The sequence below is a fragment of the Hyperolius riggenbachi genome, chromosome 9, assembly GCF_040937935.1.
Source record: "Hyperolius riggenbachi isolate aHypRig1 chromosome 9, aHypRig1.pri, whole genome shotgun sequence".
NCBI classification, from domain to species: Eukaryota; Metazoa; Chordata; class Amphibia; order Anura; family Hyperoliidae; genus Hyperolius; species Hyperolius riggenbachi.
Window position 1 is genome coordinate 82,691,752 of NC_090654.1, and position 15,614 is coordinate 82,707,365.

Below are 15,614 nucleotides of genomic sequence, written 5' to 3' on the forward strand. Positions count from 1 at the left end.
GCACTATACTACCTACGCTGGGCACTATACTAGCTATACTGGGGCACTATACTAGCTATACTGGGGCACGTTACTAGCTATACTGGGCGCTATACTGGGGCACGTTACTAGCTATACTGGGCACTATACTACCTACGCTGGGCACGTTACTAGCTATACTGGGGCACGTTACTAGCTATACTGGGGCACTATACTAGCTATACTGGAGCACGTTACTAGCTATACTGGGCACTATACTACCTACGCTGGGCACTATACTAGCTATACTGGGGCACGTTACTAGCTATACTGGGCACTATACTACCTACGCTGGGCACTATACTAGCTATACTGGGGCACTATACTAGCTATACTGGGGCACGTTACTAGCTATACTGGGGAACGTTACTAGCTATACTGGGGCACTATACTAGCTATACTGGAGCACGTTACTAGCTATACTGGGCACTATACTACCTACGCTGGGCACTATACTAGCTATACTGGGGCACGTTACTAGCTATACTGGGCACTATACTGGGGCAAGTTACTAGCTATACTGGCCATTATACTAGCTATACTGGGCACTATACTAGCTATAATGGGGCACTACCTACCCATACTGGGCACTTTACTAGCTATACTGGGGCACCACCTACCCACACTGAGCACTATACTAGCTATACCGGGACACACTGGGGGGATCACACGGACAGCATTTCCTACCCCTGGATTATATGAGGGTCAATCATTTTTCCAGGTTTTCCAGGTAAAAGTTGGGGATCGGCTTATATGCGGGTCGGCTTGCTTGTGAGTATATATGGTAAGTATTTATGGTTAATTTAGAATAATAAAATACTTTTCTCGTGGTTGTGTTTTTATTTCATTTAACCCTTTGTGGAAATGGGTAAGGGGTACTTTGCACCCCTATACTCATTTCTCCTGGGAGGGGGGTGGGCATCTGGGGTCCCTTTCTTAAAGGGGACTCCCAGATGCCACCATGAAACCCCCCCCCCCCCAGGGAGTCGTTGCCCCCACCTCCTCCTGGGGCACCGGAGGTGGGGAAGAGCCCCTTGTCCATGGAGTGGACAAGGGCTCGGGAGGAAGGGTGGGGAAGGCTTGGCCGCCCCTCTCCGCCCCCCCCCCCCAGTGCCCCCCCATACCATGGACTATGCGGGCTGGTATAGCTCAGGGTGCAAAGCCCCAGTCGGCCGGGGTTCCGCATTCTGGCTATCCCAGCCTGCATGGGGGACAAGGGGTTACAGAGGCTCGGGAGGGGGGGACCCCACGTCGTTTTTTTTTTTTTTTCAGATTTCCCACACTCTGCCGCCCAGGGGAAAGAGGAGAGGGAAGGGGAAGGAGGCGGAAAATCGCTGCGGAGGGGGGCTTTGAGGAGCCAACCACTGATTGCAAATAGCCGGCGGTGATCAGAGCCCCCCAGCAGGACAACCCCCTAGCGGGGAAAAGGGGGGGGGTGGGAGTCTGCTCACCCTGGCTGTCTGCTGATCTGTGCTGTGTGCTGGAGAGCCCACACTGCACAGATCAGCGCAAACAAGCCCGGACTTACGAGGCCACAAGTATGAAAAAGTTAAATACCATTTCATAATCCAGATCCATGGAGGACGCCATCTGCCCACAGTAATAACGGCCCCGGTCGGGTCCCAACCCCTCCAAACGGGTCGGGTTCTTATTCCCCCCTCAATATGGCCGCCACAGATTGCCGCGGCTGCGCAGTCCGCATAGACGTAATTGCGGCTGCACAGCTCTAGGGCCTCCTCCCGATGCGTCCGATGTATGCGTGCATATTGATGACGCGCCAGGAGGAGGGCCTAGAGCTGCGCAGCCGCAATTGCGCCTATGCAGACTGCACAGCAGCGGCAATCTGTGGTGGCCATATTGAGGGGGGAATGAGAACCCGACTCGTTTGGAAGGGTCGGGGCCCGACCAGGGCCGGTATTACTGCGGGAGCCATGGGGGAATAAACGGGAGGGCACGGATGGCGTCCTCCATGGATCTGGATTATAAAAAGGTATTTAACTTTTTTCACATTTGTGGCCTCGGAAGTCTGGTAAATATTGTTTCCTGCTATCTTTTTAACATATCCTGCAAATTTGGTGTTGCTAGGATGTAAGGGGCCTTTGCTATTAACTGCTAAAGTCGGCGGGTGATGATAACCAACCGGAATTATAGGGGTACAAAAGTGCTGAATTCTGCCATAGGCTTCCATTAGGCTCCCTATTTCACTTTCCAAAATGAAAGCCTATGGGGGATTTTACCACTTTTGCACCCCTGTAACTCTGGTTTGCAGAGATGTAGGAAACCCATCTTTGGATTCCAAGTATAACAATATGCCTTCTACCTGCATGAGACATGTCGTGAGATTCAGACGTTGCTAACGGCCATGGCTGCGATTTATGTTCGTCAGAATTTCCACCATTGACTTTGCCCAAATAAACAGGTTTTTGTGACCCAAGGCTATTACCTCTTTGGCCTAGGGGCCCGAAACTCACCAGTCATGATCCCCCTAAGAGTCCCTACAATGCTAGAAAATTTGGTACTGCTGAGCCATTGCCCTTTGAAATAGTGTGAGATTTTGGAACGGTAAATAGGAGGCCCAATGAAAGCCCATGGGGGATTTTACCACTTTTGCACCCCTGTCGGCCACTAGCCAATCGGAAGAGGCAGAGAGGAGAGGGGCGGTGCAGCGGAAGTGGAGGACGCCGTGACGTTATAGTGGGGGGCGGTGCTGGGCACAATGCGTCAGCACACGCTGCCCGCCGCCCCCTTCGCTCGCCAGAGTCTTCTTCTATGCCCCGCATCTGCACTGACTCTAGCCAGCGCGGCCGAAGGAGGAGAGACCGGGAAGAGCCCCAGACACCGCCGCTGGAACTGGAGGGAGGTGAGTGGCACCTACAGCTAACTACTCTATACCTGGCTAACTATACTGAAGGTCCCTACACCTAACTATACTATACCTGGCTAAGTATACTGAAGCCACCTACACCTAACTACTCTATACATGGCTAACTATACTGAAGGCACCCACACCTAACTACACTATACCTGGCTAACTATACTGAAGGCTCCTACACCTAACTACACTATACCTGGCTACCTATACTGAAGGCCCCTATACCTATCTACCTATACTGAAGGCACGTATACCTAGCTACCTAAATGTTGGTAGATCTCCTGGGCTTGGCAAATTTTAAAGTAGCTCGCGAGCCGAAAAAGTGTGGACACCCCTGCCCTAGGCTATGACCTCTTTGGCCTAGGGGCCCGAAACTCACCAGTCATGATCCCCCTAAGAGTCCCTACAATGCTAGAAAATTTGCCACTGCTGAGCCATCACCCTTTGAAAAGATTTGAGATTTTTGAAAGTGAAATAGGGAGCCTAATGGAAGCCTATGGCAGAATTCAGCACTTTTGCACCCCTATAATTCTGGTTGGTTATCATCATCACCCGCCGACTTTAGCAGTTAATAGCAAAGGCCCCTTACATCCTAGCAACACCAAATTTGCAGGATATGTTAAAAAGATAGCGGGAAACAATATTTAACGGAATTCCTAGGCCACAAATGTGAAAAAGTTAAATACCTTTTCATAATCCAGATCCATGGAGGACGCCATCCGCCCCCTCCCGTTCATTCCCCCATGGGTCCCGCAGTAATACCGGCCCCGGTCGGGCCCCCAACCCCTCCAAACGGGTCAGGTTATTATTATTATTATTTTTTATTTATATAGCGCCAACATATTCCGCAGCGCTTTATTTCTCATTCCCCCCTCAATATGGCCGCCACAGATTGCCGCTGCTGTGCAGTCTGCATAGGCGCGATTGCGGCTGCGCAGCTCTAGGCCCTCCTCCCGCCACGTCATCAATATGCGTGCATACATCGGATGCATTGGGAGGAGGCCCTAGAGCTGCGCAGCCGCAATCGCGTCTATGCGACTGCACAGCCGCGGCAATCTGTGGCGGCCATATTGAGGGGGGAATGAGTTGAGAACCCGACCCGTTCAGAGGGGTCGGGACTCGACCGGGGCCGTTATTAGTGCGGGAGCCTTGGGGGAATGAACGGGAGGGCGCGGATGGCGTCCTCAATGGACCTGGATTATGAAAAGGTATTTAACTTTTTTTCACATTTGTGGCCTCGGAAGTCCTTTAAAAAATGTTTTTATTTTTTTTAATTATTATTTTTATGTGCTGTGTGTGCAAAATCTGAAAAACAAATGGCGTGGGGTCCCCCCTCCCAAGCCTCTGTAACCCCTTGTCCCCCATGCATGCTGGGATAGCCAGAATGCGGAGCCCCGGCCGACTGGGGCTTCGCACCCTGAGCTATACCAGCCCGCATGGCCCATGGTATGGGGGGGGGGGGGGGGCGGCCAAGCCTTCCCCTCCTCCCACCCGGAGCCCTTGTCCAATCCATGGACGAGGGGCTCTTCCCCACCTCCGGTGCCCCAGGACGACGACTCCCTGGGGGGGTGGTTCATGGTGGCATCTGGGAGTCCCCTTTAAGAAAGGGACCCCAGATGCCCACCCCCCTCCCAGGAGAAATGAGTATAGGGGTACAAAGTACCCCTTACACATTTCCACAAAGGGTTAAATGAAATAAAAACACAACCACGAGAAAAGTATTTTATTATTCTAAATTAACCATAAATACTTACCTGTACCTTTAAAAAAGTTTTACCATGCCAATATCCACGGTAAACGATCCAACGAACTGTATCCTCTTATGTTGCGATCTTCAATTAAGTTGATTGAAGATCTCCGACGCCTCCCACATAGCAGAGAATGCGTCCTTTCGGACGCATAGCTGCCGGCTCCTGCTGTCTCTCCCCACCTCCTCACCTGTCACCCTCACCTAGCCTGGTGAGGGTGACAGGTGCAGGCAGGTGGGGAGAGACAGCAGCGGAGCCGGCAGCTTCACGTCCTCCTCAGGACGCATTCTCTGCTATACTAAAGGTTCATGAATCATCCGGTTCTTTTTAATGAATCAGTTCTTTTCTTTTTATGAATCGGCTCATTTTACTTTGAAACTTTAAAATTGATTTTCTCAAAAAGTATAAGGTCTTTTTGAAAAAAAAAAATTCCTCTTGTTCCCACTATTCCACTTAACATTCCCAACAATTTTGGTGTTTTTACTATGTAAGGGGGCTTTGCTATTAACCGCTAAAGTCGGCGCCATTAAAGTCTATGGGCGAACCGAACTTTTTGGAAAAAAGGTTCCCGGTTCTCTGCAAAGGCGAACCACCCTGGGTTCGCCTGGAACCGTTCGCCGGCGAACACGTTCTGCCCATCTCTAGTTAGGACCATAATCTATGTCCCTAAGTGGACACGGAGCAAATTAAGAAAAAAACTAACTGAGCTTGGGCTGAGATTTGATGTATCAGGACCAAAGAAAAAGGTTCCCAAAGTATTGCATTGTTCCTCAGAACAGTTTTATGGACTACAGCAACGAAGCCCCCTCCTTTTTGTGTTACCATTCTCTCTTTAGATTGTAAGCCTTTGCTAGGGCCCTCCCTCCTTGCGTATCTGTGCACTCTGCTCTCAAAATAATGTAAGCCTGAACTACTGAGTATCACTCCAGTGTATGATCTGGCATTGTGTACCTTATTTCTTATTGTCTGTTGTGTGTTGAACGTCACCCCTATTCTGTTCGGTTCTACCATGAAGCAACGTGTGCTTGTGGGCGGAAGGAGGTGGCACCCCTCCCCAAATGTCCCCCTCCTCGCACTCCCCGTCTCCCCCTTTCTAGATTTGCGCCGCCATTTCACTCACGTGCTCTCAGCATTCTAGCAATGGGATCTCTAGCGTCATGTACCCATGGCTACAGCGGTGCCTCATGTGACCTGTTACGTGCTGCTGGGTCACATGAGGCACCGCTGTAGTCAGAGAGGAAGTAGGACTTCATGAGTGACAGGTGATCCCATCGCTAATCTGCTGAGGGCGGGTGAATGATATGGTGTCAGTGCAGCATATAACCGGCATCCTCGCAATGTATTGCTTCAGGCGGCAAAAAGTCTGCAACCTTATTTATTGTACAGCACTGCGTTATATGTTGGCGCTATATAAATCCAATTCATAATAATAATATGTTTTACATAGCTCAGGGATGTGAGTGCATTATGCGACTGATAATAACATGGCAGGACGGCAGCCTGCTGATATCTTCTGACAGTTTATTCTGATTTAAAAAAAGGTGTGAGGTGATCTCCATGTGTTGGAATCACACGTACACAAATATACACAGCTTTATATATATCATTGCATCTGTGGGAAGACGTGACGGCTCCTCATACATACGCACAGCATGCTTGTCTGCCAATTAGTAAGGCTAGAAACGTGTATTATTGCTTACTGATCCTATGCACAGATGGATTGCAGTGCATCTTATGCAGCTGTTATCATCTTGTGCATGTGTATACAGTCACAATCAGAGCCGGGACAAGGCTGAGATTCCAAAGTGTGTCCCTCCATCCCCCTTATATGAAATAGTGAGAATATCTGAGAGCGTGCTAGCATGTATACCAGAGTTTAAGTGGCACCACAAGAACATATAGTAGAATGTAACACATTATTTAGTTATTCTGGTTTCAGCATCAGAAACACTTTCTATGTCTTTATATGGCTGTATATTGGTATGTAGGCCCACCCTCCCAGTGATTTGTATAGCCTAGCTATTTTGTTATGCAGCCTTATACACCAGTGCACTCTGGGAGACCAGGTGTTATTTCTGCTGGCTTTGGAACACCCAGTAAACAAACATTTTGCAGCGAACCTGCCAAGAATGAGGACGGTTACACACTGCAAACTGGCGGCAGCGATGCGGTGTGTCACGCTTGCCACACTGCATCGCACAGCCAGAAACAGGTCTTCAGGGAACACCATATTAGTATACGGTGTTCCCTGTCTGGCCACCAGCCAAGCAGGAAGTGATGCGCGCTTGCCATCACTTCCTGCTTCGGGTATGTGGAAGTGCATGGAAGCGTATTGTTAAAATACGCTTCAGCGCATGTACGGCACAACATCGCGACGCCAACATTTTTTAAAACCTGCATCTCCATAGAGTAACATGACTTCCGACGCAAGTACGCACGTTAACGTAGTTTTGTCCTAGCGTCGTGGGTGCGGCAAAAACGCCACTTCCGTTGCATGACGCCGTACCGTGGCACTATTAAAGTCTCCATAGACTTTCATTGCCCGGCAGTGGGGCGGGGTAAAAATACTGCACCGCACCGCCCCGGTGTGAAAGGGCCCTAAGGTTGTTGCCACCTGTGATACATTTTAAGTGAATCTGAAGTGAAAGCAGATTTGCTCATTCACTTACCTGGGGTTTCTTTCAGCCCCCTGAAGCCTTCTTGCTCCCTCACTGTGATTCCGCGGTCGACTGTTTCTCCGCCGTCTCTCTCCGTAATCTGACGAGTTGCCTGGCCACTGCGCAGGCGCGGTGCAGACCATGCGCGCCCTCTATTGCACTTCCACAGCCTGGAGTGTTCTCCGCATGTACGGTAGCAATTTTTGCATAGTGCGTTGAACTGGAGCGTGTTGTAGATGGCACGGGCCACACATCCAGCCATGGAGGGGGACACCAGGGGGGAACAATGGAGGTGGGCATGACGGCGAGGAACCAGGAAGACTTCTGGGGGCTGGAAGAAGCCCCAGGTAAGTAGATGGGGCAATTTCACTTTAAAGGGGAACTGAAGAGAGAGGTATATGGAGGCTGTCATGTTTATTTCCTTTTAATCAATACCAGTTGCCTGGCAGCCCTGCTGGTCTATTTCTCTGCAGTATCATCTGATTAAAACCAGAAACAAGCATGCAGCTAGTCTTGTCAGATCAGACTTATAAGTCTGAACCACTGAAACACCTGATCTGCTGCATGCTTGTTCAGGGGCTATGGCTAATAGTATTAGAGGCAGAGGATCAGCAGGGCTGCCAGGCAACTGGTATTGTCTAAAAGGAAATAAACATGACAGCCTCCATATACCTCTCTCTTCAGTTCCTCTTTAAGGCCCAGTGCACACCGGGCGGATCCGCCGTCCGAATCCGTCTGAAAATCCGCATGGCTAATGTATCTCTATGGGCTGGTGCACACCGCCGGTTTGAGGTTTTTAGCAAGCTGCAAACGTGCCTCTTGCTGCACGTTTGCGGTTTGCTTAAAACCTCAAGCCGCCGGTGTGCACCAGCCTATAGAGATACATTAGCCACGCGGATGCGGCCGGCGGATCTCATACAAAATCCGCTCGGTGTGCACCCAGCAAATATCGGCTCTCTGCTCCCAAAACCGCTAGCGTTTTGATGATCTGCTAGCGGATTTGGTGTGCACTGGGCCTAAGAATGTAAATCAGGATGAGGAAAGATTTTACAATAGGCAAACACTGACTTACATATATATATATATATATATATTATTGTAAAATATAAGCAATTTTAATCATTAAAGGGCACATCCAAGGACCTGTTAAAAAAAAAAATCTAATTACCCAGGCCTTCCTCCAGCCCCTTGCAGTCGTCCTGTGCCCTTGCCGCAGCTCCGCTCCCCGCCGGTGGCCCGGGGTCCCCTCCGGCGCAAGATGCCCACTGCGCCTGTACAAGCGGCTCTCAGTCGCACTGACGTCATCCGGACTCTACTGCGCAGTACAGCCCAGATGACATCAGTGTGACTCAGTGAGCCGCACGCAGGCAGATGATGGCCTGGCCAGGTCGGCATCTGCACCGGAGGGGAATAGAAGCCACCAGAGCTGTGTCGAGGGCACAGGATGGCTGAGAGGGGCTGGAGGAAGCCTGAGGTAAGTAGATTTTTGATTTTTAATTACCCTGGACCTTCCCTTTTTAAAGAGGAACTGTAGTGAAAATAATACATCTTTTTTAACAATATTAACTTATAAATTATGTAGAGCTTCGTGTAGCTGGTCCCCCTGCTATCAGCACAATTCCACCATGCTTGGTTAGCGCTACGTTTGTTTCCATTTGTGCTGCAAAAATGAAGATTTGTGCTGCTTTTGTTTTGAAGATAACGGCAATTATTTTTCCCCAAACAATAACCTCACCCATCCCCCATCCAACAACCTTCAGACATGAAACGGGTATGGTTGGGTAGGGCTGTGTTTGTTGTAATTTGTGCTGCAAACGTCATCATATCTTTTATAGTTTTTGAGATATTAAAGAAAACACATGCGAAATGTAAGATCCTTGTGGAAATGGGGCCTTCATATTCTGTTTTCTTGGTAAGGGACTTTAATACCCCTGTGTACTCTCTCCAAAATAAAAATAATAAAAAAAACATTGGCTAGAGTTTCACTTAAAAGTAAACCTTTATTTCCAGCATGACATTTTCCAGTAGCCTCCAGTTCCCGTCTGCGGCTTCCGTGCACAAATCGAATTTGGATTAGCAGCGCTTTACACAAGTGGCCGTCGCATCCCTCGGCTAATTATCATTTGTGCTAATTAGATGAAGAGCAATTATTATGGTATTATTCTGCTGGGACGTGGGGATGTGTTCATTTTAACACGTTTTTTTCCCAAACACAGAGACAGTGACATGGTACAGAAAGGACATTATTGCGCTATCCCTCAGTCCCAATAGCCCATTGTCTCTGATTGCATAACTAAGCCTGAAGATCATGAACATATTTGCACTTACAAGTGCCGTGCGTCTGCATTGTAAGCACAGCGTAAGATGGAGAATCTTCACTTTGAATCATTCCAGTGGCTCTTTCTTGTACTTGAATTGCAGAGAGTAGCTTCGGGGCCTTTTCTGCTTCACATGTAGAGAAGATTGTTCAGCTGCTGAGACACACGTCGTCTTCACGCCTGATCTGAGCGAGCTGTTGCTGATAGGCAGAGACACAGTCCTGGTGACATCGCTGTCCTCTTTTGTTCTTAGGTTGCGGCTGCACCCTGGTGGCTCCCGGTGAAAGAAGCAGACTGGAGGCATCCAGAGGGGCCAGACTCGGACATCTCTCAGAGGTAGTGTTGCGGCATTTGGCAATTGGCCATCAAGAGGTTTCACAGTGGACAGTCTGCTGAAGATGCTGCAGTCAGTCTCTGATTGGCTGCTTGTAGAAGCCCCATCCAATGAAAGTTTTTATGACGTCAAAGTGGAACTCCAACCAACACATTGGAGTTATAAATATTCTCACTATTTTATATAAGGGTGAATGTTATGCTGGCTTCACGTAAAAAGATTTTAGTGCAGTCCCTCTGTGATCAATTTCAAAACTAGCACAAAAAATGTAGTAGTAGTAGTAGTAGTAGTCATTTCAGTACTTATTACAACTACAGTAAAACCTTTGATTGTGAGTAGCTTGGTTTAAAGGATACCCGAAGTGACATGATGAGATAGACATGTGTATGTACAGTGCCTAGCACACAAATAACTATGCTGTGTTCCTTTTTTTTCCTTTCTCTGCCTGAAAGAGTTAAATATCAGGTATGTAATTGGCGGACTCAGTCCTGACTCAGACAGGAAGGGACTACAGTGTGACCCTCACTGATAAGAAATTCCCCTTTTTATCTCTTTCTTGCTCTCAGGAGCCATTTTCTGCTAGGAAAGTGTTTTATAGTTGGAATTTTTTTTATCAGTGAGGGTCACACTGTAGTCACTTCCTGTCTGAGTCAGGACTAAGTCAGACACTTACATACCTGATATTTAACTCTTTCAGACAGAGAAAGAAAAAAGGAACATAGCATAGTTATTTGTGTGCTAGGCACTGTACATACACATGTCTATCTCATCATGTCACATGTCACTTCAGGTATCCATTAACCACTTGCCGACCGCGCACTCATAACGCGCGTCGGCAAAGTGGCAGCTGCAGGACCAGCGACGCAGTATTGCGTCGCCGGCTGCAGGCTAATTAATCAGGAAGCAGCCGCTCGCGCGAGCGGCTGCTTCCTGTCAATTCACGGCGGGGGGCTCCGTGAATAGCCTGCGAGCCGCCGATCGCGGCTCGCAGGCTAAATGTAAGCACAAGCGGAAATAATCCGCTTTGTTTACATTGTACGGCGCTGCTGCGCAGCAGCGCCGTAAGGCAGATCGGCGATCCCCGGCCAATCAGCGGCCGGGGATCGCCGCCATGTGACATGGGACAGCCTGTCACTGGCTGCACAGGACGGATAGCGTCCTGTGCAGCCCCGATCACCGGAGGGGTAGCAGGTAGGAGAGGGAGGGGGGAATCCTGCGGTGGAGGGGGCTTTGAGGTGCCCCCCCGCAACACCCACAGCATGCAGAAGCGATCAGACCCCCCCAGCACATCATCCCCCTAGGGGGGAAAAAGGGGGGGGCGATCTGATCGCTCTGCATGCCAGCTGATCTGTGCTGGGGGCTGTAGAGCCCACCCAGCACAGATCTGAAAATACAGCACTGGTCCTTAAGGGGGGGGGGGGTAAAGGCTAGGTCCTCAAGTGGTTAAGAGCGCTTTGCAATACAAGTAAAAATGTTTGACTTGATAAACAAGCAAACCTTTTAATATACAAGCAAAAAAGTATACATGTCACATCATCACAACTGAACCAATAGTTCTTCTCCCTTTGGCACTGCAGAATTGTACTTGATTGTACTTAATCTGAGTGTAGGGACTGTGCAAAGTCACATTTCCATGAAATCATCAAACGTTGTCACTGGATAAGTTCTTTGTTAAAGCCACACTCACACAAAAAAAGGTTAGGGTGAGCCGACAGAAGACAGTGATTCTGTTAATTATAGTAAAAGTCTTGTTTACAATTTTATTTTATACTATTTTTCTATAACAGTTTTTGGATTGTGAAACAAAACAACTGGGTTTCCATTAATTCCTTTGCTGAAATTTGCTTTGAAATAAGAGTGGTTTGGATTGCAAGCATGTTTCCTGAACTAATTATGCTCGCAAACCAAGGTTCTACTGTATTAAACTCTTAAAGCCCTCTGCAGCAGAATTTTTTATAATGTCTGTGCCTCCTTCCCTTTCCTCAAAGTTATAGGTAATAATGAGTTTGAACAGGGTGGCTGTCGCTGTCTGGCTGTTGCTCTGATAGATATAGATATATATACATACATACATACATACATACATTTTTTTTTTCAATCCCTGTTGCCTCTTGTAGATCCTTGATGACAGAGCAACAGTCAGACAGCCACCCTGTTCAAACTCACCCACTGGCAGTGTCGGTAGAAGCTTACAAGGGGGGACAACCTATGCATTCACTAGAGGCCAGTGATGTCACTTAGAATAGAACCTATCCATTCACTAGAGGCTAGTGACATCACTGAGAATGCAGCCCATCCATTCACTGGAGACCAGTGACATCAATGAGGATGCAGCCAGTCCATTCACGAGAGGCCAGTGATGTCACTGAGGATGCAGCCCACCCATTCACGAGAGCCCAGTGACATCACTGATAATGCAGCCTATCCATTCACGAGAGGCCAGTGATATCACTGAGGATGCAGCCAGTCCATTCATCACAGACCAGTGACATCACAGATTATAAGCGTGCCCATTCACTAAAAATCAGTGACATCACTGACAATGCAGCTTACCCACTTGGATATTCAGGTTTCTAGATAGTGATGTATGGACTGATCTCTTGTTTATGTCATACAGCTTTGTAAACTGAAAGTACATAATCTTGGTTCACAAGTTCTAAAGTTCATCCATTTCATTATTTTCTGTTAATCACAGGATGGATCATCCGGTCCTCCATGTGTCCTGGAATGATGCAGTCGCTTTCTGCACCTGGGCTGGGAAGCGCCTCCCAACTGAGGCAGAATGGGAGTATGCCTGCCGAGGGGGGCTGGAGAACAGGTGAGACCAGGATTTCGGTTATGTTCAATGTTAGGGAAAAGTCTGTGCACCCTTCTGCAGCGATGGCAATGCAAACGGATCCATTGCTAGAAATAGCTTGTGCTTCCGCTTGCTATTTTTTTTTACAGATCCATTTGCTGTGTTACAGTAAACAGAACGCAAAGTCCCAACCTGCTACGTTTTCACTAGATAGCGCACACGTTTCCCATAGAAACCAATGGTGGAAACACATCTGCTCTGGACACAAAAACGTAGCGGCGTGGACACTGAAGTGGTCTGTTCTGATCACAATGGGCTGTATTGAGCCATCGCAAGTGGGAACCAAGCCTTATTGTTATTCCCTGCCTCTATCACCAAATGACAGGGCTACATTGGGCTCAACATGGGCCCATTCCTCTCCTTGCATTTCCCCCAGTGTGTACACGTGCTGATGTCATTGCATGTGATGTTTCTAAGCTGTGGGCAGCTCCACCCACAGCGTGGGTACCAGTCTATAATGGTGATAGAAATATGAAGGTGGAGGGGGGGAGGGGTTAACTGAGGAAGAGGCGGGCCTAGTACAACACTGCAGATTGGCCGCTTCCGTGGAAAGCAGGCTTGTAGGCAGCCACAGCAGAAAAATCAGCTGAAATTGGGTGAGTATTCCTCTTTTTAGAAGTGATGTCTTGCCAATAGATATGGTCAGTGAGATGCTAATAATTCCAACTTACATGAAAATGTCGTGCAAACTGTATGCAACCAATCAAAATTAGGAGGAAGTGCATTTGATTGACCGCGTTCGAAGGAGCGTATAATGAATGCGGGATTTAGCAGCGTATTATTGACCAATAAAGGCATTCATGCAGAAAAGGATTAAGATGGAATGGGGCTCCAGGCAAGATAGCAGTTTTTGTATAATCACAGTATGGTATTTGCACCTTTAAGTCTATATTTCAGCAGCTGGTTTGAGGTATTGGGGGTTACCCATCCCCCGTTCAACTTAAGTAAGGCTGATTCAGATATCATACCGCGCTTAAATTAGAATTTCTGCTATAATTAGCTTGTCACCAGCTAATTATAGCAGAAATCCTAATTTAGGCGCAGTAAGATAGCAGTTTTTGCCCACTGCTGATGGTCACCTGGCCTTTTTTTAATAAGATGTGGTGGTGGGGGGGGGGGATTCTAGCATCCACCAGGCCCCTCGACTCTCTCCAGGCCCTAGGCAACTGCCTTGGTTTGCCATGTGGATGATCTGTCTCTGCATTAGTGTATGCACTCTAATATAGGATAGGATTGGTAACCTTTCTATAGCGGTGACATTGCTGCACGCGGTGCCGCTCTCTTTGTGTTGCGTATGTTGTACGACTCGGCGATGCGTCGGTCAGTTCTGGTGATATGAGCCACTGTGCAGAGTCAGATAATGCTCTGCCTCTTTCCCAGCAGCAGGTGATTATATAAAAGCTCTTTTTGTCCTTAACAAGATGTTCCACTTCTACAGAACAGATTTGTATTTGAATGCCGACAGTCTAAAAATAGCAACACATTCCCCACGTTACAGGAAGAGATCACTGCGAACGGGCTAATTACATCGATCGGTGCTAATAGCATTTTATGTGTTACCGGGAAGAATTGATCACCTACCTGCTTTTATTTTTAACACAGAATATTGACATTATTATGGAAGCTTAATAAGAGGAATATGGTTGCAGTCATTGGTGTCGTCTTTTTAAAAAATGTTACTTAAAGGGACTCAGAGCTGAAAAAATAAAAAGATTTTATACATACTTGGGGCTTCCTCCAGCCCCATCCTCCTGGATCGCTCCCATACTGCCGTCCTCCGCTGCCCGCAGCTTCAGGAACCGGGTCCCCACACTTCCGTCATCGCGGCCAGTCTATGCAGGAGAAGTGCGCCCTCTACGTATCTCTCCAGCGGCTGCTCTTATGTTAGACTGGCCCAGACTGACAGAAGTGACAGGACCCGGTTCCCGGAGCTGCAGATATCGGAGGATGGCAGCGAGGGAGCGATCCAGGCGGATGGGGCTGGAGGAAGCCCCAGGTATGTATAAAATATTTTTATTTTTGATTTATTAAAGAAGAAATATAGGGTTGGCACCAGATGCTGGCTGATCACAGACTCCACGTGCACGCTCCTCCAGTTGCCGTGCTCACCTTTCAGAAGTATATTCCATCAAAAGATTAAAGAAGTTGAAAATGGAGCACCGGTACTGCTATTAAGGATTTATTGCGTCACGTAGGCATTAAAGACAAACCAGAGTGAAGGGTGGCAATCCCGGCCTAACAGCCGTTTCGCAGCTACTGCCGCTTTCTCAAAGGCACAAACAGGTATTTTTGAGCTCTGGTACACTTTAAACAATCAACTGCAGTGTAAATCCTCTGCTTCTAATATTGTAGAGTCACTGACCCATAATAAGGATGCAGATTACTCACTCCACTGGCTGCAATCTTGTTCCAGGTTTGTGACTCAGACTCTACTGAAAACGTCAAACTGAGCTTTGTTGTTGGCTACTGTGCATGCGTTGCCCTGGCCTTGATTGCACTCCCATGGCCAGGAGTGGTCTGTACGTGCGCAGTCACAAGATTAACCAACTGGAAGTGAGCAGAATGCGCCTGGCTACAGGAGCATGATCAGTGCCAGGGCCCCATGACAGTGCTCAATTGGATAGCTTTCAAATGGGTATAAGAGCAGAAGCAAGCAATATGCCAAGGGACCTAAAGGACTACAGGGGGTTGGAAACAGCCCCAGGCAAGTTAAATTCAATGCATTTTAGATTCACTTTAAAGAGCGTCTGAAACCTTTCAAAATACCTCTTTTTATGCTTCAGGCTTCTTCATTATTATAACGTAAGCTG

General features: G+C 48.0%; 1 protein-coding gene across 2 annotated transcripts in view; it reads left to right on the plus strand.

Moving 5' to 3' along the window:
• The window catches only part of SUMF1 (sulfatase modifying factor 1), a 55,434-nt gene that overhangs the window by 22,713 nt on the left and 17,107 nt on the right, over nt 1-15,614 (plus strand). For both annotated transcript variants that reach the window (XM_068253116.1, XM_068253117.1), the window contains 2 exons: nt 9,867-9,949; nt 12,643-12,765. In XM_068253116.1, the coding sequence (XP_068109217.1) occupies nt 9,867-9,949; nt 12,643-12,765 (206 nt within the window). The remainder of the gene's footprint in view (nt 1-9,866; nt 9,950-12,642; nt 12,766-15,614) is intronic.